Source organism: Grampus griseus (genome assembly GCF_964374135.1).
Source record: "Grampus griseus genome assembly, chromosome: 15".
Taxonomy (NCBI): Eukaryota; Metazoa; Chordata; class Mammalia; order Artiodactyla; family Delphinidae; genus Grampus; species Grampus griseus.
In genome coordinates, this window is record NC_139009.1 from 58,050,690 (window position 1) to 58,074,832 (window position 24,143).

At 38.8% G+C, this 24,143-nt stretch overlaps 1 protein-coding gene across 1 annotated transcript in view; it reads right to left on the bottom strand.

Annotated features, from left to right (window-relative positions):
* Nucleotides 1–20,374, bottom strand: part of GFPT1 (glutamine--fructose-6-phosphate transaminase 1) — a 67,180-nt gene extending 46,806 nt beyond the window's left edge. The window contains exons 1-3 of the mRNA XM_082672068.1: nt 20,208–20,374; nt 2,981–3,088; nt 446–553 (exon numbers count right to left, since the gene is read on the bottom strand). Of these exons, the coding sequence (XP_082528194.1) occupies nt 446–553; nt 2,981–3,088; nt 20,208–20,214 (223 nt within the window). The 5' untranslated portion in view covers nt 20,215–20,374. The remainder of the gene's footprint in view (nt 1–445; nt 554–2,980; nt 3,089–20,207) is intronic.
* Between the last annotated feature and the right edge of the window lie 3,769 nt (nt 20,375–24,143).

The following is a 24,143-nucleotide window of genomic DNA, read 5'->3' on the forward strand; positions in this document are numbered from 1 at the left end:
TGAGGGAAAAATATGATACCTGATTGTATCAGACCTACTAAAAGGTGCAACATCCAGACTGACCACACATCCAAACTCAGCGTTTAGTCCAAAGTGAAGACAACCACCAAGTGAAGACACATGAATAAGGGCACCACTGAAAATACCTTTTGTCTTATGAAAGGCCCTTCCTCAGGAATGATGGCTACTTCATTTTAGGATATTAAGCTTGCTCTGAACACAGTGTATATAATTAAGTTCCTTCTCTAGTTAATATCATTTTTTGAAACTGAGGGATATTAAAACCAGTACAGATAGCATCAAAACTACTTTTCTTCCCTCCCTTCAACTTTAAAAATCACTGTTCTCAAAATGGGCCCCAAAATATGGGAGGAAAAGTAATTTGGTAGGGAAGGGAGAAGGAAGAAAAGAGGAGGGGGTTCAAAAACCAAACTAAGTACATTACTGTGAACTTCTTCATCCAGCGCCTTAACTTTTCCTTTCTTCTTAATGAGCTGGATTTTGCAGGCATTGGCTTCCCAGTCTTTGTCATTGCCTCCATCAATCCCCACACCTAAATCACCGAGAGGTAGAAAAGCAAGACTTAGAAACTGACCACTACTTAGATTATCACTGTAAGGCAAAACTTCTAAGGAAAAAAAATGTTTTTTCATCTAATTAGTTCACTTACTTATCAATTCAAAATTTACTGAAAACCTATTATATGTCAAAAACCATGGTAGCTGCTAGAGATAAAAATGAAGAAAACTCAGTTCCTGTTCTTAAATTTCTCAATAGCCTATTGAGAAGACAGACAAGGAAAAAAATAATTACAATACAGTGTGGTTTTAATATAATAAAAGTTATGTGGTTATAATAAAAGTACTACAGGTTGCAACTGAAGTACAATGGAGAAACGAAGAAGACAGGCACCCACTGCAGAAGCAGGGTAAGGAGGGAATGTCAGGGAACACATCTCTCAAGATTCTACTAAAGTTCCTACGTAATTTGAAAAAATTACTCTGAAGATACTGGAAAAGCACTGAGTAGTTTCAAGCAGAGAAATTACATGGCGAAAAAGATCAGAAAACTCCCTTTGGAAAGAGTGTAAAGGTTGGAGGAGAGAAACAGGAAGAAGAAACCTGCTGTCAGAAGTTACACCTACAGCAAAGCAAAAATGAGGAAGGCCTGAGCTACACAATGGTCATGAAGAGATGAGTGATACTGAGAAGCAGAACTGACTGCAGGTAACGTGAGAAAGCAGGAGACGTCTGGGACACCTCCCAGGCTCAAAGGACTTGCTGAATGACTGACTGTTGATTAAAGAACACAGAAAGAACAGAGTGAAGAGTGGAGTGAGAAATGGAGCATATTCAGTTCAATTCTGCACATGCAAAGTCTATAATATCATGGTCTATCCAGGGAGAAATTTCTAGGAGGCAGCTGGAAATACAGGTGTGCAGCACGGGAAATACATCTGGATTGTAAGTCACAACCATACAGGAGGTTGGGACTTCCCTGGTGATCCAGTGGTTAAGAATCCACCTTCCAATGCAGGGGACGTGGCTTCAACCCCTGGTCGGGAAACTAAGATCCCACAGCCGCGGGGCAACTAAACCCACGCACCGCAACTAGAGAGAAGCCCGCAACGAAGAGCCCACACTCCTCAACGAAGACCCAACGCGGCCAACATAAAAATTAAAAAAAAAACATACAGGAGGTTGATGAAGTCAGAGTTCACCCACGAAAATACAAAATAAGAAAAGTGGGCCTATGAAAGTATCTTGAAGAACATTAATATAAGTAATAGGTGGAAGAAAAGAAGCCCCCAAAGCAGACAGAAAATAATCAGCATGTTAAGAAGAGAATGAGAAGATGCGCTGTCAGAGAAGCTGAGGAAAGAGAATTTTAAGAACAAAGGAGTTGAGGAATTGACTTTCCATTAACTGAGGAAGAGTCAGGGAAGATAAATGCCCGTTACAACCAGGAATGTTGAGTGTACAGAAAAGAGTTAATATGGCAGGCCCAAGATCGCTGTCTTAGAAAGGCCTGCTTGGTAAAGCTGGCCATTGGCTGGCATGGATTTCAGGAGGGTTCCCACCACAGTAACTGATTAAGTATGGCTTACTGCACCTACACTGTTGGTGCAAACAAGGTGGCTTATGCCGAATGTCTGCTTCTCCTCTAGGAGCCTGGAATTTTGGCACATGTTAGGCAGAGGGTATCTACATGACCAGCCCCCAGTGACAGTCTTGGGCACTGAGTTACTAATGAGCTTCCCTGGTATACAACATTTCACACATTTTGCCCAACTCACTGGGGGAATTAAGCATATCCTGCATGACTCCACAGGGAGAGAATCCTGAAGCTATGTCTGCTCTCCTCCAGACTTCACCCCATGCACCTTTTCCCTTTGCTGATTTTGCTTTGTATTCTTTTGTTGTAATAAATCATAGCCATGAGTACAACTATATGCTGAGTCCTGCTAGGGAATCACTGAAACTGGGGATGGTCTTGGGGACCCCTGATACAGTTAAGGGAAGAAGCTAGAGTAGAACATAAAGTTGACAATAAGTTATTTTTATCTGCTTTGTCGTTTCTCTAAGATAGAAGAATCTTGGGCAAGTTCACATGCCAAAAGCATGGAATCCACGGAGAAAAAGAAGTTAAAAGTTACAGGAAAGAAAAAAAAATATACAGAGTAAGGCCTTAAGAACTGTTTTATAATGAAAATGCCCCATGTGATTTGTTTTTATAGCAACATTCTTAGCAAAAGAAGATACCCGTGAGAAGCAATATTCTACATAAATGCTAATGCTGCTGAAATTGCATGAACAAACCCTTTAAACGTGATAAAAGCCAAAAATTCTTCAGATTTTAGATTTACCAGAAACAACAAAATGAACATTATAAAGAATCTAGTAACCTAAAACAAACAAAAAACCCTTTCTATTTATTCAAGAATCATGCAACACCCATAATATTTTTTTAAAGGAAATACCAGCAGAATCATATCCTCTGTACTCCAGTCTCTGAAGGCCTTTGATTAGGGTCTCCAAAATTTCTCGTCTCGTGCGAGGAACATGGTAGTTTAAGTAAGCAAATATACCTGCAAATAAACAAATATTTAATAGAAAATTCTAACTAGAGAATCAACATTGGCATAACTATGACAAAAATCTTAATTTTCATAATAATATCTAAGATGTGCAAAAACGTGAAGCTACAGTCCATCTTTAAAAAAGAAAGAATCTTCACTTCAAATTATTCAAAGGCAGTGAAACTTTTTCAAAGCGGAATTTCTTGTAAGTATAAAAGACTGAAGCAAATAAGTCAAAATAAATGTTTAGTTTTTTCAAAGCCGTTTATAAGACTGTTCACTTACCTTCCATCACTGACATTTTAACAACTAAAATTTAATGCTTCAAAACTAACCAACAAATTTGGGATTTATGGCCTATATACTGAGCATTATTTTTAAAGGAAAACATTTTCTGAACTAAGTATTTTAAGCAATATATGGACCCTCCAAAACTATACAGATGAAATAATTTTTCTTACTTTCAACAACCATGCTATCAATACATTTTAGGAATAAATAACTTATAAATAGCAATGATGTGAAGAATACTCACAATCTAAATAATTTAATCATAGAGAAAAATGGGCTAAAAATATATATAATCATCGTAAGACAAATGGTTTCTCACTTGTTCACCAGATTAGTAAGGGACAAATAACCATAATACATGTTAACGACTCTTGAGAATTCATAGAAAAGGAACAATCATTTGGAAAAGCAAAACTATAAATAAAGGGACTTGTACAACAAGAAGTGATCCAGAAGAGCAAAGAGGCAGTAGAACACAGGTAAAGGAAATCCACATTTCAGGAATAGCAGCATGGAAATTGTCTGAGGTCTTCCATGATTGTGCTTTGGCCAGGGTGGATATAGCTAAAATGTATAAAAACTGAAAATCAAAATATAAAGCAATATAAGCTCAAGCTGCTTATTTATGGAAGAACTTTCTTTTTTCTTAACTATCTTACACTATAATGCCACTGATTATTAAGGGGATTAATTCTGTGGGGCAGAACTCTGGAATGACCAGCTTTCATTTCATTTGAAAAGGTATCTTTATTTCTATAAAGAGTTTGGTCTTATCAAAGCATTTCAGCATACAAAAATATCACATAGCTAATAGTTGACAAAAAAGCCACCGTAACGTGTATGCTGATCACCATGGTGAGTACAGTGCAATTTTCTCAATCATGCCTTTCAAACAAAAAGGAAACGACATTTTAAAACTAAAATCCAAAACAACCTGAAACAACAGTTTGAACTTTCCCAAAAAAGTGGTACAAGGCCAGACTCATAGAAATCCTATATTCATTCATATTTTTACAAATTATAATTGTAAAGCTCTATTAAGTTATCAGGCACTGTACAAGCATCTCACTTTCACTGCACCACAACACTGCATGAGGTCTGGGGGTTTTGTTGTTATTGTTGGTCCTTAATAAAGTATCTGTAATATGAAAAAACTAAACCAATAACCCAATTGTAAATCAAACTTTTATGTGTTCTACCCTTTTGCCCCCATGGGTCACTGACCTCTGATAAAGATTAAATGCACACAGAAAACTATCAGCCCCAAATAAGTATTCTATTAGCTCATTAATGGACAATACACAGAATATAAATATTTTCCCAAAATAAAACTTTAAATGCACTAAAAGAGGAACTTCCCTGGTGATCCAGTGGTTAAGACTCTGCGCTTCCACTGCAGGGGGCATGGGTTCAATCCCTGGTCAGGGAACTAAGATCCCGTATGCCGTGCGACGTGGGCAAAAAGAAAAAAGGAAAAAACAATGTGCTAAAAGAACACTGATTCTCAACTAGTCTACTCTCCATCACTGTGATTAGCATCAGCTAAATAATCTGCTAAAGGAGGATACAATCTAATTCATCTGAAAATCATTAACTAATACAACATATTGCACTGTCAAAAATTCTTTGCAGGCTGAGGTCTCTGGAAAGCCTTGAAGACGAAGTCCAAATCCCAATAATGCAGCACATCCAGAAAAATTCACTACTAAATATCATTTCTCCCTTTTTTTTAAGAAATGTAATTCCTTTTTTTTTGAGATTTTTTTTAATTGAAGTAATATTGGCTTGAACATTATATGTTTCATGTAAATAACATTATATTTCTACTTCTATATACCCTGCATACTCTGTTCTCTGTTTCTACATTCTTGGTTTTTTCTGGTTTGGTTTGTTCATTTAAAGAAATGTAATTCTGGAATCCCCTGGTGATCCAGTGGTTAGGACTCTGTGCTTTCACTGCTGAGGGTGCAGGTTCAATCCCTGGTTGAGGAACTAAGATCCCACAAGCCTCGCGTTGCAGCCAAATAAAAAAAAAGAAAAAGCAATTCTGATGGTAAAAGTAATACATTCAGAGAATTAAAGATTAAATATAATAATCAAATACCAATTTTTTAAAGCAATTTAAATGCTAATGACAAAAAACAACTGTTTTTAAGACAAGTTATAGACTCAACACATTTTTACAAGAAAATTCAGAGTGATGCAATATTAAATTCACTATCTTCAATACATGTAATTCAACAACAGCCTTCAATTTTGATATTGTTTCTAACTTCAATCTCCCTGGTTTACATTAGCTTATTGTGTGAATCTTGAGATCCTGAGTACAATTTTATAGGGAAAGAGGTATTCTCTAAACCAGTATCCCTCTCCAAACAAACTTAAATTTTAACTACTTGATAAACTAATAAAATTCACACTAAACATTTGTTAGCTCATAAAAGTTTCTTGCGCTGAAGAAATCCTGCAAATTCTTTAACTTGTGTCCCCGAAGCTTTCCACTATACCACCCGGCCTCAGCTTCCCCTTCTGCGAAATGAATGGGCTTGACTGAGAGATGGTAAAATAAGTTTCACAATAAGTGCCAACAGGTTTTTAATTGGTATTGGCTCTAGAGAGCACCTCTGAAAAGGATTCAGTGACCCTGTCTCTCATACAGGAAGGAAAGCCATGACTGGTTAGCAACTTCTATTACACGAGGAGTCACAGCACAGGGGCCAAATATTTCCTCCTTCTGACATCTGAGGACACCTGCAGTGCCCTCCAGCTTGATGTTCTATGGTTTTTGAGGATTCTTCTTTGATTGCTATAGAGATTGCTATATGCTAAGCATGTGGTACTTTTTAATACCTCTACAGACTGTACTCCTCTGGGCCTCAATTCTTTGTTCTGACAGTTACATGATTTGTTCTGTGTACACTGTATTAGCAAATTAAAGCTAGAAACCTGGTGGAGGGCCTTAGTATTTTCAGAGTATATCATTAAGAATTAATAAAAGCAAAGTAACATATAAAATATGAGGACATTTTTCTACAAAACATTTTTCTACAAAACATTTTTCTACATTTTCTTATTATCACACCTAAGATAATGCTCTAGTTCATCTAATACAATGTTCATATATTCACATTTTCCCTATTAACAAAAATAAATGTCTTTTACAGCTGATTTGTTTATTCTACAATATAATAAAGGATCACAGCTCACATTTGATTGTTATGTCTCATAAGTCTCTTTGAATCCAGAATGGTCTCCCCTAATGCCCTGTTTTCCTCTAAGACACTGACTTACTGATAAGCCAGGAGCAATTTTCTTGTTGAATTTCTCACCTCTGGCTATGCCTAATTGATTCCACACTGTGTGGTCTAACCAGTTCCTCTATTCCTTGTATTTCCTGCAAACTGGAAGAGAAAACGAAAGGCTTGACTGATTTAGGTTAAAACTGAGGGACAAGAATTATTCACAAGTATGTATGTTTTTTATATTGTCTGGTGACTCCCTATTAGTGATGCTAAGATTCATCACTGCTTTAAGGTAAAGACAAACAGATCACTTAGCCTGTGATATTCTGAAAGCATCCTCACAATACTTTCTAGGACTTCAGATATTGACAGCATTGATTTTAAGACAGTCATATTTTCTTTCTTTGTGGTCCATATATAAATGGTACATCTCCCAATAAGCGGCATCTTAGATTCGATGAAATACCATATATCAATTCCAATTCAAAACCTGCCTTTTCCTTGATAGAGGAAGCACCACTGTTACCAATAATCATTACTGTCATTTATTTTGGTTCACTATTGGAACAAAGAAAAGGGGAAGGGGAGGAATTGAGGAAGAAGAAGTAGGAGCAATATTTCTCCTTGCATAACCAGGCAGGAACTAAAAGGAATAAAAGGATGACACATGTAGAGAAATTTTCTAAGATCAAAGTAACAGAGCTGGGAGAAGAAAGTTATCCCTGGTTAGGAAAATGAAAGATAAAGAGGTTGAATCTGTCAGTTTTACAGAGCAGCCCCTTGAGAGCACAGCTGGCCCACTTGTACAGATTAGTGGGTTATCTGTAATCTTGGGGTAGCTGGGAAAATATAACAGCAAATAATTTGCCAATCAGACATGCAGGGCATGTTTACAGGGTAGGTATTCATAACTCAAAATGGTGCTTATTAGAGTAGCAATCCCTATTTCAGGTCTTTGATTTGTCTTATCAAACTTCACAATAAATAGTACTGCTTAAGGTAACTACAAAAGACTAAAAATCAACTCTCCACCACTCTTCAGTAATTGCTCCAATAACACAAACAGTAGTTGTATGGAGCACAGGAGACTTTCTACTCCCAAATCAGCTTGTGCTTCCAAAGTACAAATTTTCTTATTCATGTAATACACTTGGAATAAATATCTCCCTAACTGAAGCAAGGACTTGCACCTACAGGCATCACTCTCAGAAAACGGCAACTTAAATTCAATGACATAAAAGCACTTTTGAACACCTTGCTTAACAAGATATTCAGACATGACCTAGATCACAGACTTGACACATCTGGTTAAAAGCAATCTAGCTGTAGGCAAAGACTATTAAATCTTATTGAAATGAAAACTGAATGCAATTTAGCTGACCAATCAAATTATTAAAGTTCCTATGTCTGGTTGAATTTATGTTCTTACAAATAAAAAATTTTACATTTTTTGAGGTATAGTTGACCTGCAATATTATATTAATTTCAAGAAGAAATTTTGCTTTTACATATTTTTTCACTTGACAACTTCAATATTCTGATGAAACCCTAGACATTGGAATTTATCAATATTAAGTGTTCAAATTCCTTCTCTAAATTTTATACCTTCTGAAACAGAATCCATCTACAACGCTACTTAAGTTTCATTTAAAAATCTTTTCTTATAACCCAAGTTACAAATTATCATCGTTAAAGATTCAAATAACACAAATCCTACAGAAGGAACTGTGAAAAATCTCCTTTTTCTACCTCCACACAGGAGATAACCACCATTAACCCCACACACTGTCCCAATCCTTCAGCTATGAATTTTTCTACACATATGAACTCAGATGTACATGGTTTTAGAGGTTTTGTTTTTTTAACCAAATATGATAATATATTATCATAAATATGATAATATACATATTGCTCTGTAGTTTTTTCTCTTAAGATGCTGGAGATCCTTCTATATCAGTACAACCCATCTACCCCAGTCTACGGAACGTTGCATAATAAAAATAGTCCATAATAGATTTTTCATATTTTACCTAGCCATTTACCTATTTATTGAGGTTTTTCTAACTCTTTGTAATTATAAACAATTCTGCTATTAAGGTTATACACACCAACTATACACTTGCCATAAAACATAGTCAATACTATAATTATAGAGGCACATCCTACAGGTAAGATTCCTTTAAAAGAAGAAATATTTGAGATAACATTTCCTACAACCCTAAAAACACAAAGAAAAAGTTATATGGAGTGACACATGAGAAATTTCAATTATTTGTGTGTTTTTTTAATTGTTCAAAATCTTTTTCCTATTTACAAAATGCTAGTTCAAGTGCCTCCTACTTTGTTGTAAATAAATGGGGCCACTGGAAGGAGCTCTGTAACACTTCTCTCTTGCATATTTAACATCCTGGAACTCAAAGCACTGTTTAAACACTGACATCTCTAATTATACACTCCCTCACAGTCTACCTATATCATCATCTTTCCCGAGAAAAAGCATGCACTTTCTGCTCACACACCTTTAAACATTCCATCTCTCCCACTTCTCTCTCATCAATCACATCAGACCACAATTTTTCTTCATGCTGCCAAGCCAGCCCCTCTGGGCCCATTATACTCTCACCCCTGTGTCCCTGAGCACTCCTATAGTGAAGTCCATCCATTTCAGGTCATCCATTTATCTCAGGTCCACTTTCATGGGGCCCTCCCAACTGCTGACCAATCCTGCTAATTCACTGCTTGTCTAAATTTTACACTTCCCCCAGATATTATTCTAAAGTCTAGAATCTAGACTACTCTCAAACCCCCATTTCTCTCTTCCCAGTCTCTTTCTCATTTTCAGTAGATTCTTCCTTTATAGAATTGAAGCCTTCTTCTTCATCTTAACAGTGTAATACCCTATAAGCCTATCCTTCCTATAGACTGAAAATAGAGAAACATATTCCGCACATATGCCCTGAACCAGCCTCTCCTGCTTGTAACTCTTGGTAAGAGATTCCTCAATTTTGTAAATACAGAACTTTTTGTTAACATCAAAATATTTTGAGGATCCTATACAATAGAGGGTTGAATTTTTATTATCCAATGATCTAGATAAACTTTTAGTCAATTTAGAGACAATGCTTAGAGTATGAATCAATCAGCGAACACCTGGCATTAATTTCACAGCTTACACATCAGGAACTCAACTTTTCAACTCTACCAGGGACCTCAGTTTCACAATACTCTCTCTTTTGTTGGTATACATGCTCTCCTCAACACTAACTCAAATCCTTCTGCCTTCATATACGCAGCTTCTCTAACGATTTCTTTATAGCTAAATGCAATTAACTTGTCTCTGCAATATTAAACATGAATGACCTTTTTCTACTCTTGCAGACTCTGTCCAATGCAATATACCACTTTGGAACTCTTCTGCCTCTAACCACTATTCTTTGGCCTCTTTTCCTGGCACTTTTATTTCTTCTTTCAAACCCACTAGCAGTAGTTCTCAATTTATTTCTGACTCCATTCACTGTTGGGCAGAACGTGCCATCAGTGGTATCTCTCGCATTGCACTAGTTCTCTACCAACTGGCAGCATTCCTCAGCTAAGAGTCCTATCCTAACATCTGGAACATTCTTGGCCTAACCAGTCTCAGAATGTCTATTCATTCCACTTGTAGTCTAGAACATGGCAATGAAGAAGGACTGTGTATTATCACCCACACCTGTTATATGTGTAGTCACTGTTTCCTCCAATCAGACAGCAATTCCCTGAAGGCAATTCCTTTGTTTTAGTCATCTCTCCAAAAGGCAGAGTGCCAAGTACAAAGTGATCACTTCAAATATCTTCATTATTTTTTCTTTTATCAATATTTTTTATTGAAGTATAGTTGACTTACAATGTGTTAATTTCTGTTGTACAACAGTGATTCTTTCATGTATGTATATATCTATAATATCTATATATTATATAGATAATATCTATATATTATCTATATAATATCTTCTAATACTTTCTAGGTACCTAAAATGTACAGTCAAAAATTCCCAAATAGGACGGGCGCGAGCCGCGGCCAACAGCCCACACCCCACAGACAGGCATGAGACGCTAAGGCTGCTGCTGCCGCCACCAAGAAGCCTGTGTGCGAGCACAGATCACTATCCACACCTCCCTTCCCGGGAGCCTGTGCAGCCCGCCACTGCCAGGGTCCCGGGATCCAGGGACAACTTCCCTGGGAGAACGCACAGTGCGCCAAGGCTGGTGCAACGTCCCGCTGGCCTCTGCCGCCGCAGGGTCGCCCCGCATCCGCACCCCTTCTTCCCCCTGGCCTGAGTGAGCCAGAGTCCCCGAGTCAGCTCCACCTTTAACTCCGTCCTGTCTGAGCAAAGAACAGACGCCCTCCTGCGACCTACACGCACAGGCGGGGCCAAATCCAAAGCTGAGCCCCTGGGAGCTGTGAGAACAAAGAAGAGAAAGGGAAATCTCTCCCAGCAGCCTCAGGAGCAGCGGATTAAATCCCCGCAATCAACTTGATGTACCCTGCATCTGTGGAATACCTGAGTAGACAACGAATCATCCCAAATTGAGGAGGTGGACTTTGAGACCAAGATTTATGATTTTTTACCCTTTTCCTGTTTTTGTGAGTGTATATGTGTATTCTTCTCTGTGAGGTTTTGTCTGTATAGCTTTGTTTTCACCATTTGTCCTAGGGTTCTATCCGTCCGTTTCTTTTTTTTTTTTCACTTTTTAAAAAAATTTTTTTCTTCTTAATTATTTTTTATTTTAATAACATTATTTTATTTTATCTTACTTTATTTTATTTTATCCTCTTTCTTTCTACTTTTTCTCCCTTTTATTCTGAGCCACGTGGATGAAAGGCTCTTGGTGCTGCAGCCAGGAGTCAGTGCTGTGTCTCTGAGGTGGGAGACCCAACTCCAGGACACTGGTCCACAAGAGACCTCCCAGCTCCACATAATATCAAATGGCGAAAATCTCCCAGAGATCTCCATCTCAACACCAGCACCCAGCTTCACTCAACGACCAGCAAGCTACACTGCTGGACACCCTATGCCAAACGACCAGCAAGACAGGAACACAACCCCACCCATTAGCAGAGAGGCTGCTTAAAATCATAAGTCCACAGACACCCCAAAACACACCACCAGACGTCGACCTGCCCACCAGAAAGACAAGATCCAGCCTCATTCACCAGAACACAGGCACTAGTCCCCTCCACCAGGAAGCCTACATAACCCACTGAACCAACTTTAGCAACTGGGGACAGACACCAAAAACAACGGGAACTACGAACCTGAAGCCTGTAAAAAGGAGACCCCAAACACAGTAAGATAAGCAAAATGAGAAGACAGAAACACACACAGCAGATGAAGGAGCAAGATAAAAACCCACCAGACCTAACAAATGAAGAGGAAATAGGCAGTCTACCTGAAAAAGAATTCAGAATAATGATAGTAAACATGATCCAAAATCCTGGAAAAAGAGAAAAAGCAAGAAACATTAAACAAGGACCTAGAAGAACTAAAGATGAAACAAGCAACGATGAACAACACAATAAAAGAAATTAAAAATACTCTAGATGGGATCAATAGCAGAATAACTGAGGCAGAAGAACGGATAAGTGACCTGGAAGATAAAATAGTGGAAATAACTACTGCAGAGCAGAATAAAGAAAAAAGAATGAAAAGAACTGAGGACAGTCTCAGAGACCTCTGGGACAACATTAAACGCACCAACATTAGAATTCTAGGGGGCCCAGAAGAAGAGAAAAAGAAAGGGACTGAGAAAATATTTGAAGAGATTATAGTTGAAAACTTTCCTAATATGGGAAAGGAAATAGTTAATCAAGTCCAGGAAGCACAGAGAGTCCCATACAGGATAAATCCAAGGAGAAACATGCGAAGACACATATTAATCAAACTATCAAAAATTAAATACAAAAAAACCATATTAAAAGCAGCAAGGGAAAAGAAACAAATAACACACACGGGAATCCCCATAAGGTTAACAGCTGATCTTTCAGCAGAAACTCTTCAAGCCAGAAGGGACTGGCATATGTCTATATTTAAAGTGATGAAGGAGAAAAACCTGCAACCAAGATTACTCTACCCAGCAAGGATATCATTCAGATTTGATGGAGAAATTAAAGCCTTTACAGACAAGCAAAATCTGACAGAGTTCAACACCACCAAACCAGCTTTACAACAACTGCTAAAGGAACTTCTCTAGGCAAAAAAAAAAAAAGAGAAGGAAAAGACCTACAATAACAAACCCAAAACAATTTAGAAAATGGGAATAGGAGCATACATATCGATAATTACCTTAAATGTAAACGGACTAAATGCTCCCACCAAAAGACACAGATTGGCTGAATGGATACAAAAACAAGACCCGTATATTTGCTGTCTACAAGAGACCCACTTCAGACCTAGAGACACATACAGACTGAAAGTAAGGGGATGGAAAAATATATTTCATGCAAATGGAAACCAAAAGAAAGCTGGAGTAGCAATTCTCATATCAGACAAAATAGACTTCAAAATAAAGACTATCAGAAGAGACAAAGAAGGACACTACATAATAATCAAGGGATCGATCCAAGAAGAAGATATAATAATTGTAAATATTTATGCACCCAACATAGGAGCACCTCAATACATAAGGCAAATACTAACAGCCATAAAAGGGGAAATCGACAGTAACACATTCATAGTAGGGGACTTTAACACCCCACTTTCACCAATGGACAGATGATCCAAAATGAAAATAAATAAGCAATCACAAGCTTTAAATGATACATTAAACAAGATGGACTTAATTGATATTTATAGGACATTCCATCCAAAAACAACAGAATACACATTCTTCTCAAGTGCTCATGGAACATTCTCCAGGATAGATCATATCTTGGGTCACAAATCAAGCCTTGGTAAATTTAAGAAAATTGAAATTTTATCAAGTATCTTTTCCGACCACAATGCTATGAGACTACATATCAATTACAGGAAAAGATCTGTAAAAACTACAAACACATGGAGGCTAAACAATACACTACTTAATAACGAAGTGATCACTGAAGAAATCAAACAGGAAATTTAAAAATATCTAGAAACAAATGACAATGGAGACACGATGACCCAAAATCTATGGGATGCAGCAAAAGCAGTTCTAAGAGGGAAGTTTATAGCAATACAATTCTACCTTAAGAAACAGGAAACATCTCGAATAAACAACCTAACCTTGCACCTAAAGCAATTAGAGAAAGAAGAACAAAAAAAACCCAAAGTTAGCAGAAGGAAAGAAATCATAAAGATCAGATCAGAAATAAATGAAAAAGAAATGAAGGAAACGATAGCAAAGATCAATAAAACTAAAAGCTGGTTCTTTGAGAAGATAAACAAAATTGATAAACCATTAGCCAGACTCATCAAGAAAAAAAGGGAGAAGACTCAAATCAATAGAATTAGAAATGAAAAAGGAGAAGTAACAACTGACACTGCAGAAATACAAAAGATCATGAGCGATTACTACAAGCAACTCTATGCCAATAAAATGGACAACCTGGAAGAAATGGACAAATTCTTAGAAATGTACAACCTGCCAAGACTGAATCAGGAAGAAATAGAAAATATGAACAGACCAGTCACAAGCACTGAAATTGAAACTGTGATTAAAAATCTTCCAACAAACAAAAGCCCAGGACCAGATGGCTTCACAGGCGAATTCTATCAAACATTTAGAGGAGAGCTAACACCTATCCTTCTCAAACTCTTCCAGAGTATAGCAGAGGGAGGAACACTCCCAAACTCATTCTATGAGGCCACCATCACCCTGATACCAAAACCAGACAAGGATGTCACAAAGAAAGAAAACTACAGGCCAATATCACTGATGAACATAGATGCAAAAATCCTCAACAAAATACTAGCAAACAGAATCCAACAGCACATTAAACGGATCATACATCATGATCAAGTGGGGTTTATTCCAGGAATGCAAGGATTCTTCAATATACGCAAATCAATCAACGTGATACACCATATTAACAAATTGAAGGAGAAAAACCATATGATCATCTCAATAGATGCAGAGAAAGCTTTCGACAAAATTCAACACCAAATTATGATAAAAACCCTGCAGAAAGTAGGCATAGAGGGAACTTTCCTCAACATAATAAAGGCCATATATGACAAACCCACAGCCAACATCATCCTCAATGGTGAAAAACTGAAAGCATTTCCACTAAGATCAGGAACAAGACAAGGTTGCCCACTCTCATCATTCTTATTCAAAATAGTTTTAGAAGTTTTAGCCGCAGCAATCAGAGAAGAAAAGGAAATAAAAGAAATCCAAATTGGAAAAGAAGAAATAAAGCTGTCACTGTTTGCAAATGACATGATACTATACATAGAGAATCCTAAAGATGCTACCAGAAAACTACTACAGCTAATCAATGAATTTGGTAAAGTAGCAGGATACAAAATTAATGCACAGAAATCTCTGGCATTCCTATACACTAATGATGAAAAATCTGAATGTGAAATTAAGGGAACACTCCCATTTACCATTGCAACAAAAAGAATAAAATATCTAGGAATAAACCTACCTAAGGAGACAAAAGACCTGTATGCAGAAAATTATAAGACACTGATGAAAGAAACTAAAGATGATACAAATAGATGGAGAGACAGACCATATTCTTGGATTGGAAGAATCAACATTGTGAAAATGACTCTACTATCCAAAGCAATCTACAGATTCAATGCAATCCCTATCAAACTACCACTGGCGTTTTTCACGGACCTAGAACCAAAAATTTCACAATTTGTATGGAAACACAAAAGACCCCGAATAGCCAAAGCAATCTTGAGAACGAAAAACAGAGCTAGAGGAATCAGGCTCCCTGACTTCAGACTATACTACAAAGCTAAAGCAATCAAAACAGTATGGTACTGGCACAAAAACAGAAAGATAGCTCAATGGAACAGGATAGAAAGCCCAGAGATAAACCCACGCACATATGGTCACCTTATCTTTGATAAAGGAGGCAGGAATGTACAGTGGAGAAAGGACAGCCTCTTCAATAAGTGGTGCTGGGAAAATTGGACAGGTACATGTCAAAGTATGAGATTAGAACACTCCCTAACACCATACACAAAAATAAGCTCAAAATGGATTAAAGACCTAAATGTAAGGCCAGAAACTATCAAACTCTTAGAGGAAAACATAGGCAGAACACTCTACGACATAAATCACAGCAAGATCCTCTTTGACCCACCTCCTAGAGAAATGGAAATAAAAGCAAAAATAAACAAATGGGACCTAATGAAACTTCAAAGCTTTTGCACAGCAAAGGAAACCATAAGCAAGACCAAAAGACAACCCTCAAAATGGGAGAAAATATTTGCAAATGAAGCAACTGACAAAGGATTAATCTCCAAAATTTACAAGCAGCTCAATAACAAAAAAACAACCCAATCCAAAAATGGGCAGAAGACCTAAATAGACATTTCTCCAAAGAAGATATACAGACTGCCAACAAACACATGAAAGAATGCTCAACATCACTAATCATTAGTGAAATGCAAATCAAAACTACAATGAGATATCATCTCACACTGGTCAGAATGGCCATCATCAAAAAATCTAGAAACAATAAATGCTGGAGAGTGTGTGGAGAAAAGGGAACCCTCCAGCACTGTTGGTGGGAATGTGAATTGGAACAGCCACTATGGAAAACAGTATGGAGGTTCCTTAAAAAACTAAAAATAGAACTACCATATGACCCAGCAATCCCACTGCTGGGCATATACCCTGAGAAAACCATAATTCAAAAAGAGTCATGTACCAAAATGTTCACTGCAGCTCTATTTACAATAGCCAGGACATGGAAGCAACCTAAGTGTCCATCAACAGATGAATAGATAAAAATGTGGCACATATATACAATGGAATATTACTCAGCCATAAAAAAACAAAATTGAGTTATTTGTAGTGAGGTGGATGGACCTAGAGTCTGTCATGCAGAGTGAGGTAAGTCAGAAAGAGAAAGACAAATACCATACGCTAACACATATATATGGAATCTAAGAAAAAAAAAATGGTACTGATGAACCTAGTTGCAGGGCAGGAATAAAGATGTAGACATAGAGAATGGACTTGAGGACAGGGGGTGGGAGGGGGAAGCTGGGGCGAAGTGAGAGTAGCACCGACAGATATACACTACGGAATGTAAAATAATTAGCTAGTGGGAAGCCGCAGCATAGCACAGGGAGATCAGCTCGGTGCTTTGCGATGACCTAGAGGGGTTGGATAGGGAGGGTGGGAGGGAGGCTCAAGAGTAAGTGGATATGAGGACATATGTATGCATATGGCTGATTCACTTTGGTGTACAACAGAAACTAACACAGTATTGTGACGCAATTATACTCCAATAAAGATCGAAAACAAAAACAAAAACAAAAACTCTTTCCCACCTTCTACTGCTCATTACCAGGACCTATTAACTTTCCCCTTTCCAGGGAACACAACTGAGGAAATGCTCATTAAGCAATAATTCTTTCCTTTCACAACTACTTTATACCCAGTATGATTTCTAAGAATATGTTAACACTAGTAGTTTTATGATTTATCCTAGAAGCCAGTCTTAGCATCCCTCAACCAGCCCCAAAGCTATTACACAGTATAATTACAAAAAAAATTTTAAGGATTCATTTCAGGATATTTTTTAATTGCAGCTCTCTTACTGTTTTTAAGTATTATCTCATTTACAAAAATATCATTTATATACACCATTGGACCAGAAGGGTATAATCCTACATTTATAAAAAAACAGCAAAATCTGTTAAGAGCTGTGCGTAACTTAAGTGAATTGACACTCTCTCACTGAAGCCAAAGGTAAAACAGATTAAAAAGGACAAAGTATTCCAAAGAACCAAGAATAAGAGGAAGACAAAATAAATTTTAATAGATACACTATTTTTCTCTGGAAGATTCATAATGCTTACTAGCATATTAAAAGTTCCAAAAAGTCCTGCAATTAAAAAAAAAGCCAGGTCAACACTGTTCAGTCTGTGGCTTCTCAAATTTATTTGACCATAAAATCTTTTTTTTCCCCTCAGTAAGATATTAACATCCCGATACAACCTGATAAATATAATAACAGTTTTAACAGTATCTCTGATTGGAAAAAGCTATCAAAAAGAATTGTTAGTCCTCATTCTTCTGCTTCAACACTCTGCAATGTTGAAACGAAATCTTTTAGAAAAACTTGAACCAGCAGCAGGTAATCAGAAAGTAAATCGCTAAATTTTCCCATCTAATCTCATTCCTACTCAATTTCTCTGCCTAGAAATTTTATGTCAATAATTAAGATGTGGGAGGAAAATAAGGACAAATCTTTGTCTTCTTAACAGTTAACTTTCAGAATTTACGTTGAAGAGGAAAGAAATTCTGAACCCTATTCCTGGAATCATGTAAAACTGGTCCAGGTTAAAAGCAGGACCTTAGAAATGCCTCAAATACTAGTTCTTTTTTTTTTTTAACGTCTTTATTGGCGTATAATTGCTTTACAATGGTGTGTTAGTTTCTGCTTTATAACAACGTGAATCAGTTACACATATACATATATTCCCATAACTAGTTCTTTATTTCTTGTTTATCACCTGTTTCCTCAGCAGCATAACATGGTGGAATGGGGATGATGACTCTGTGAAAACGCCTAACAACTAATCACCACCCTGAAAGCCTCACCATTATCTGAACCTTTTCTAAACCAGATCTGATTTTTTCTTTTATAGTACTGTACTTTGACTTCTGTTTTTCCTGGAACAAGATAAAGAAATGATCTGCAACCAGAAAGCCAGGTACTTGACTAGGTGCACACCTCATCATTCAGTAACAGTTAATTACCAAACAAGCACACTGGGGATTGCAAATTCATTACCTCACAGCTCCAAATTATGTCTTTTGCAAAACCACTCTACTACCTAGACACTGCAAAAGTGTAACTGATTCTAAAGCCAGCTCTACCACTAATAATTTCAGCAGGCTATTTATAATTGTTTCTGTGTGCTTTTTTTTCAATCTACTCTAAATTTAAACTTGCTCTTCATTTCAGAAGCTGAAATTAACATAAAGTTAAATGCAGGAAAAATAGACACTAATGAGTACAAGCTACTCCTGCTCAGTTCCTCTTGCAAAAGGCTACAAAGAATGTTTCCCAGGTAGCTTCAATTCTATTACAATCATACTTCCCTTAAAAAAAAGTGTTCTTGGGACTTCCCTGGTGGCACAGTGGTTAAGAATCCACCTGCTAATGCAGGGGACAGGGGTTCAAGCCCTGGTCCGGGAAGATCCCACATGCCTCGGAGCAACTAAGTCCGTCTGTCACAACTACTGAGTCTGCGCTCTAGAGCCCGCGAGCCACAACTACTGAGCCCGCGTGCTGCAACTACTGAAGCCCGAGTGCTGCAATTACTGAAGCCCGCGCGCCTAGAGCCTGTGCTCGTCAACAAGAGAAGCCTCACCGCAATGAGAAGCCCGCGCACCACAACGAAGAGTAGCCCCCAGTCGCCTCAACTAAAGAAAGCCCGCGCTCAGCAACAAAGACCCAACACAGCCAAAAATAAATAAATTAAATAAATAAAATTTTTTTAAAAAGTGTTCTTTCTTCCAGGGGTAAGGTCAGTTGTAAATTTCAATAAGGAAGGTAAGAATTCAATTCTTTTTACTGACAATAGCCAAGTTAATACGAATTTTAGAGCATATCAGTCATTTTAGATATAATTCTGACAATTATAACTTTAACTCACACTTTTATCTAATTATTAAAACGACTAAGTCTCAAAACATGGACTAAAAGGGCCTAACTTTATGTTTTAACTGTTCTAGGTAAAACATTCATTAAATGTAGACCAATATTTCTCATACGTAAGTGTTTCAAATGGGTGCACATGTAAGTAATAAATGATGTACGATCTCTCTCCACGGTCACTTCCAGGCCCATTCACCAAGGCATTGATTAGCAATGGCTTCTGTTGAGATGGGGGGAGGCAGGAAGTAAGATCATATGAAATGTCATTGTCGTAGCTCTAGCTATAGTTCTATTTTCTGCTGGGCGTGCCCGAAAGAAAGCAACTAAAATTAAATATTTTTTAAAAGGTAAATCCTGGAAGAATGCGAGATAAATTCAAGTGACCTCACCTGATGTTCCACAGGTTGCCTCCCTCACCTGCTGGACTCTTTTGAAGTCACTCCCCTCCACCCCTCAGTTCCCTCAGCCCTCGCTCCTTTTCCAACTCAGACAGTGCTCTTCGCTCCTGGTTCCCTTCTTGGCGCAAAGCCTCCTTCGGCCCCCCCAGATCCCTTCTAGGGCCCGCCCTCCTCTCAGGTGCCGTCCTAGGTCCCCGCTCCAGCTCCCAGAGGCCGGCCCCCGCCCCCAGCACCCGCAGGCACCGCGGGACACCCCCGCCCAACACCCTGACTTCGCACCCGCCACACTCCCGCTCCCGCCGGTTCCACCGGCCTCAGCGACGTCCGCACCGCACCCCAGCACCGCCCCGCAACACGCCCCCCGCCCGCGGCCCCCTTACCGCACATGATGTAGGAGGCACGGCCTGCAAGGCAAGCGGCGAGCGGCTGGCGAGTTCGAGAGAGCACACAAGCCTTTTGGGCGGTCAGCGGGTTTGGGGGCCAGGGGGTCGCCAACACGACTCCCTCACGGATGCCACGGCCGAGGCAATGAAACCCGTCCCGTCCTCCCGGGCTTGCCAGCAACTGCTGCTGGGCCCCGCCCCCCGGCGCACACCGCGCCGCCGCCGCCACCGCCCGCAGGTCCCATTGGGCCGCGTCCGCGCCGCTCAAGCGCAGGTCCCACCTCCCCGCACAGCCCCGCCCCTCACCGCCCCAGAGCCCACGCAGGCGCTGGCCTGCCGGCGGCTGAGACGTGGCACCGGCTCGCGGCCGCATCCGCTTGAGGTTCCTGGAGCCGCCCGACCACCGGGCGCGCAGCGGGAGGCACTGCCCTGCGGGAGGGAAAGAACTGGGAGGCTGGCAGGGAACGATGGAGAGATTAGCAAAGAGGATGGTATTGTTACCAAAGCAAATAGCGTTGGGGCACGCGCCTAAAGCAGTCCAAGGCCCCAAGCTCCGGCGCCCCACCAAGCGGGGAGAGAGGAGGAAGAAAGAAGGATACCTGATCCTAGGGGACAAACAAAGTCAGGGTGGAAAGAGGACATAAGCTTGTAAAAAAATTGGAAAGAATTGAGTGAGATGAGGGAAGAGAGGTACCAATCAGGTCTGGCCAGTCTTTCTGGTGACAGCGATTCAGTTCCCGACTTTAGCTCTAAGTCAGATTCTTGGCCTCGAAAGCCTTCCGCTCCCCATTCCCACCCCCATCCACTGCCTCCATAACCCCCAGTTTTTTACAGAGGGGGAGTGGGTCGAATGTAAGGCTCAACTATCCAACACTAGGCGCCTGGGCTTAAGAAACGCTGCTGGCCCATACTTCTGATGGCCCACGTCTCAGACAGTAGGAACTGCCTGGATTTGACAGCCTTCCATTGGACTCATGAACTATTAATCCTATGAATTAATGCACAAGTCCTGCCAAGAGAGACTTAATCAGAGAGAGATGATGTTTCTGAAAATTTATTACCTGAGCATTTGCTTTAATATTTAAATGCTATTTTTAGTCAAATGTAGATGGTTATTATAACGCTATTAATGGCCCAAGACTAGAATCAAATAAAAACTTGCCTGACGTACAGAACATTGCATGGTCTTCTGATCCCAGATGTCTGGTCTTACCTCACACTACTGCTCTCTTCCTACTCCACCTTTCAGCCGTTTACACTCTAACAACCCTGAACAGGTAGTTTCCCAACAGGTCCAACGTTCTCAAATCTTTTGCACATATTGGTTACTCTTTGGGGAATCCCCACCCCATCTCTGCTTAAATGCTACTTCTTGGGGAAAACCCTTTTGGTCTTCCCCCAGAGAGGCTGGAGGACAGTCATTAACCTCTCATTCTTTGAGCTGCCTCCTTTAAAGCAATATGCTTCAATATTTTATGATTTTTTAATATGTTTCCCTACAAAGCTAAGTTTCTTGAGAGTAGAACAAGTCTTTGCATACCCAACACCTGGTAGAGTTTTCTAGCACAAAGTAAGGGATCAAAAATGTTTTTGAAGGAGTGAAAAAAGTCATATGTTCTTAGCAGAATTGACTTTCTATGGCTGGTTATCTGAACAAATGAGCAAAGGGCTTTCCAGCTTTTCTTAGAGGGAAAAAGATGCCCTTTTAGCATGTGTTCGGAAAAGATGAAAACGCTAATTCAAAAAGATACATGCACCCCAATGTTCAAAGCAGCACTATTTACAATAGCCAAAGCATGGAAGCAACCTAAATGTCCACCGACAGATACATGGATAAAGAAGATGTGGTATATACATATACAATGGTATACTACTCAGCCATAAAAAGGAATGAAATAAGGCCATTTGCAGCAACATGGATGGTCCTATAGATTATCAAACTAAGTGAAGTCAGACAAAGACAAATATCACTTATATGTGGAATCTAAAAAAATGATATAAATGAGCTTATTTACAAAACAGAAATAGACTCACAGACATAGAAAACAGCCTATGGTTACCAAAGGGGAAATGGGGGGAGGGATAAATTAGGATTTGAGAATTAACATATACATACTACTATATATAAAATAGATAACCAACAAGGACCTACTGTATGGCACAGGGAAGTATATTCAATAACTTGTAATAACCTATAATAGAAAAGAATCTGAAAAAGAATATATATAGGGCTTCCCTGGTGGCGCAGAGGTTGAAAGTCCACCTGCCAATGCAAGGGACACGGGTTCGTGCCCCGGTCCAGGAAGATCCCACATGCCGTGGAGCGGCTGGGCCCGTGAGCCATGGCCGCTGAGCCTGCGCGTCCGGAGCCTGTGCTCTGTAATGGGAGAGGCCACAACAGTGAGAGTCCCACGTACCGCAAAAAAAAAAAAAAAAAAAGAATATATATATATATATATATATAAAACTGAATATACATATAAAACTGAATCACTTTGCTGTACACCTGAAACTAACACAACATTGTAAACCAACTATACATCAATAAAAAGTTGTTTGTTTTCAAAAAAACAAGAGAAAGAAAAAGATGCCCTTTTATAAGTGTCCTGAAAGAAAGGAAGATGTCACACTTAACTAATGAAAGTACTCACCTGCAAGCCCTTTAATATTTCAGGCCCTTAAACAGGTTCCTAAATTACCCAGAGCAAAGTTAAAAACCAGTGAATTGTTTGTTACTAGACAACACATTTTTTAATTCAAGAGGCAAAAAAAAAGTCTCTGTGTGTGTATGTGTTAGCCTCAGAACCCTCATCTAAGAGGTTCTGGTAGAACCTTAGTGATATTGCCAAGAAGTGAAGGTATGATTCCAAAGTTTGAACAATACTTTTGTGCATCACCGGAAAACTTGTTGATGGAACAAAGAAAATGTTAGTGGTATCACCAAAGTGCTTATGCTCAAACTATAATAATCTATGAACCCTTACTTTCCTCTTCTGCTTTCTACTCCATCATGACTATCAATTTGTCTTGTCCACCTCCATTCTACAGCTATTTCGGAAGGTGCTTATGCACCAGTTTCAAGGAAGAAACTTTGAAGGTCAATATTTTCCCAGCCCAAGCTTGAACAACCTCACCAACCCACTGCAACAAAGAGCCTTTGTAAACATGTGCCAATCAAGACACTGATACGGAAGAACTTTGTCTGACCTCCATCTATACATAGCTTTGCTTTAGCTGGACCTTTGGGGATAAGGGCTGGAGGAGAAGAAAATAAATGTCCTATGAAGGAAAGGAGACATCTGGGTCTGATTCAAACATCCAAGGAAATGGAAAAGATTTTCCCTCCTGAACAAAAGTTCTGAACTAATAATAATAATAATAATAATAATGATGGTAACGGGGTGTAATTCATTGTCTTTTTATGTAAGTCCATTTCCCTGTTCATGGGATTAGTCCTTTTGAATATGATGGTTCTCAGCCTTCTCCCTGCCATGCAGCCTGAAGGCCATCAGGGATTCCATTGCCATTGCTAAAGAAATGAAGAACCATAATTGAAATAGCTTTATAAGATTTTTAAATGCCCCCATATTTGTGATTTTTGTTATCCCTTATCTGGATTACAATAATAAGTATTGATAGCAATAAAATTATTAAAAAGGCCTCGGTACAAACTTCCAGTTATAAAATAAATAAGTCCTGGGGACGTAATGTACAGGATGGTGACTATAATTAATGATACTGTATTGTATATTTGAAAGTTGCTAAGAGAGTAGATCTTAAAAGTTCTCCTCACTATGTGTGGTGATGGATGTTAACTAGACTTAGTGTGGTGATCATTTCGCAATATATACATCAATCATGCTGTACATCTGAAACTAATATAATGTTATATGTCAATTATCTCATTTTAATATACATACATTTTATCTCATA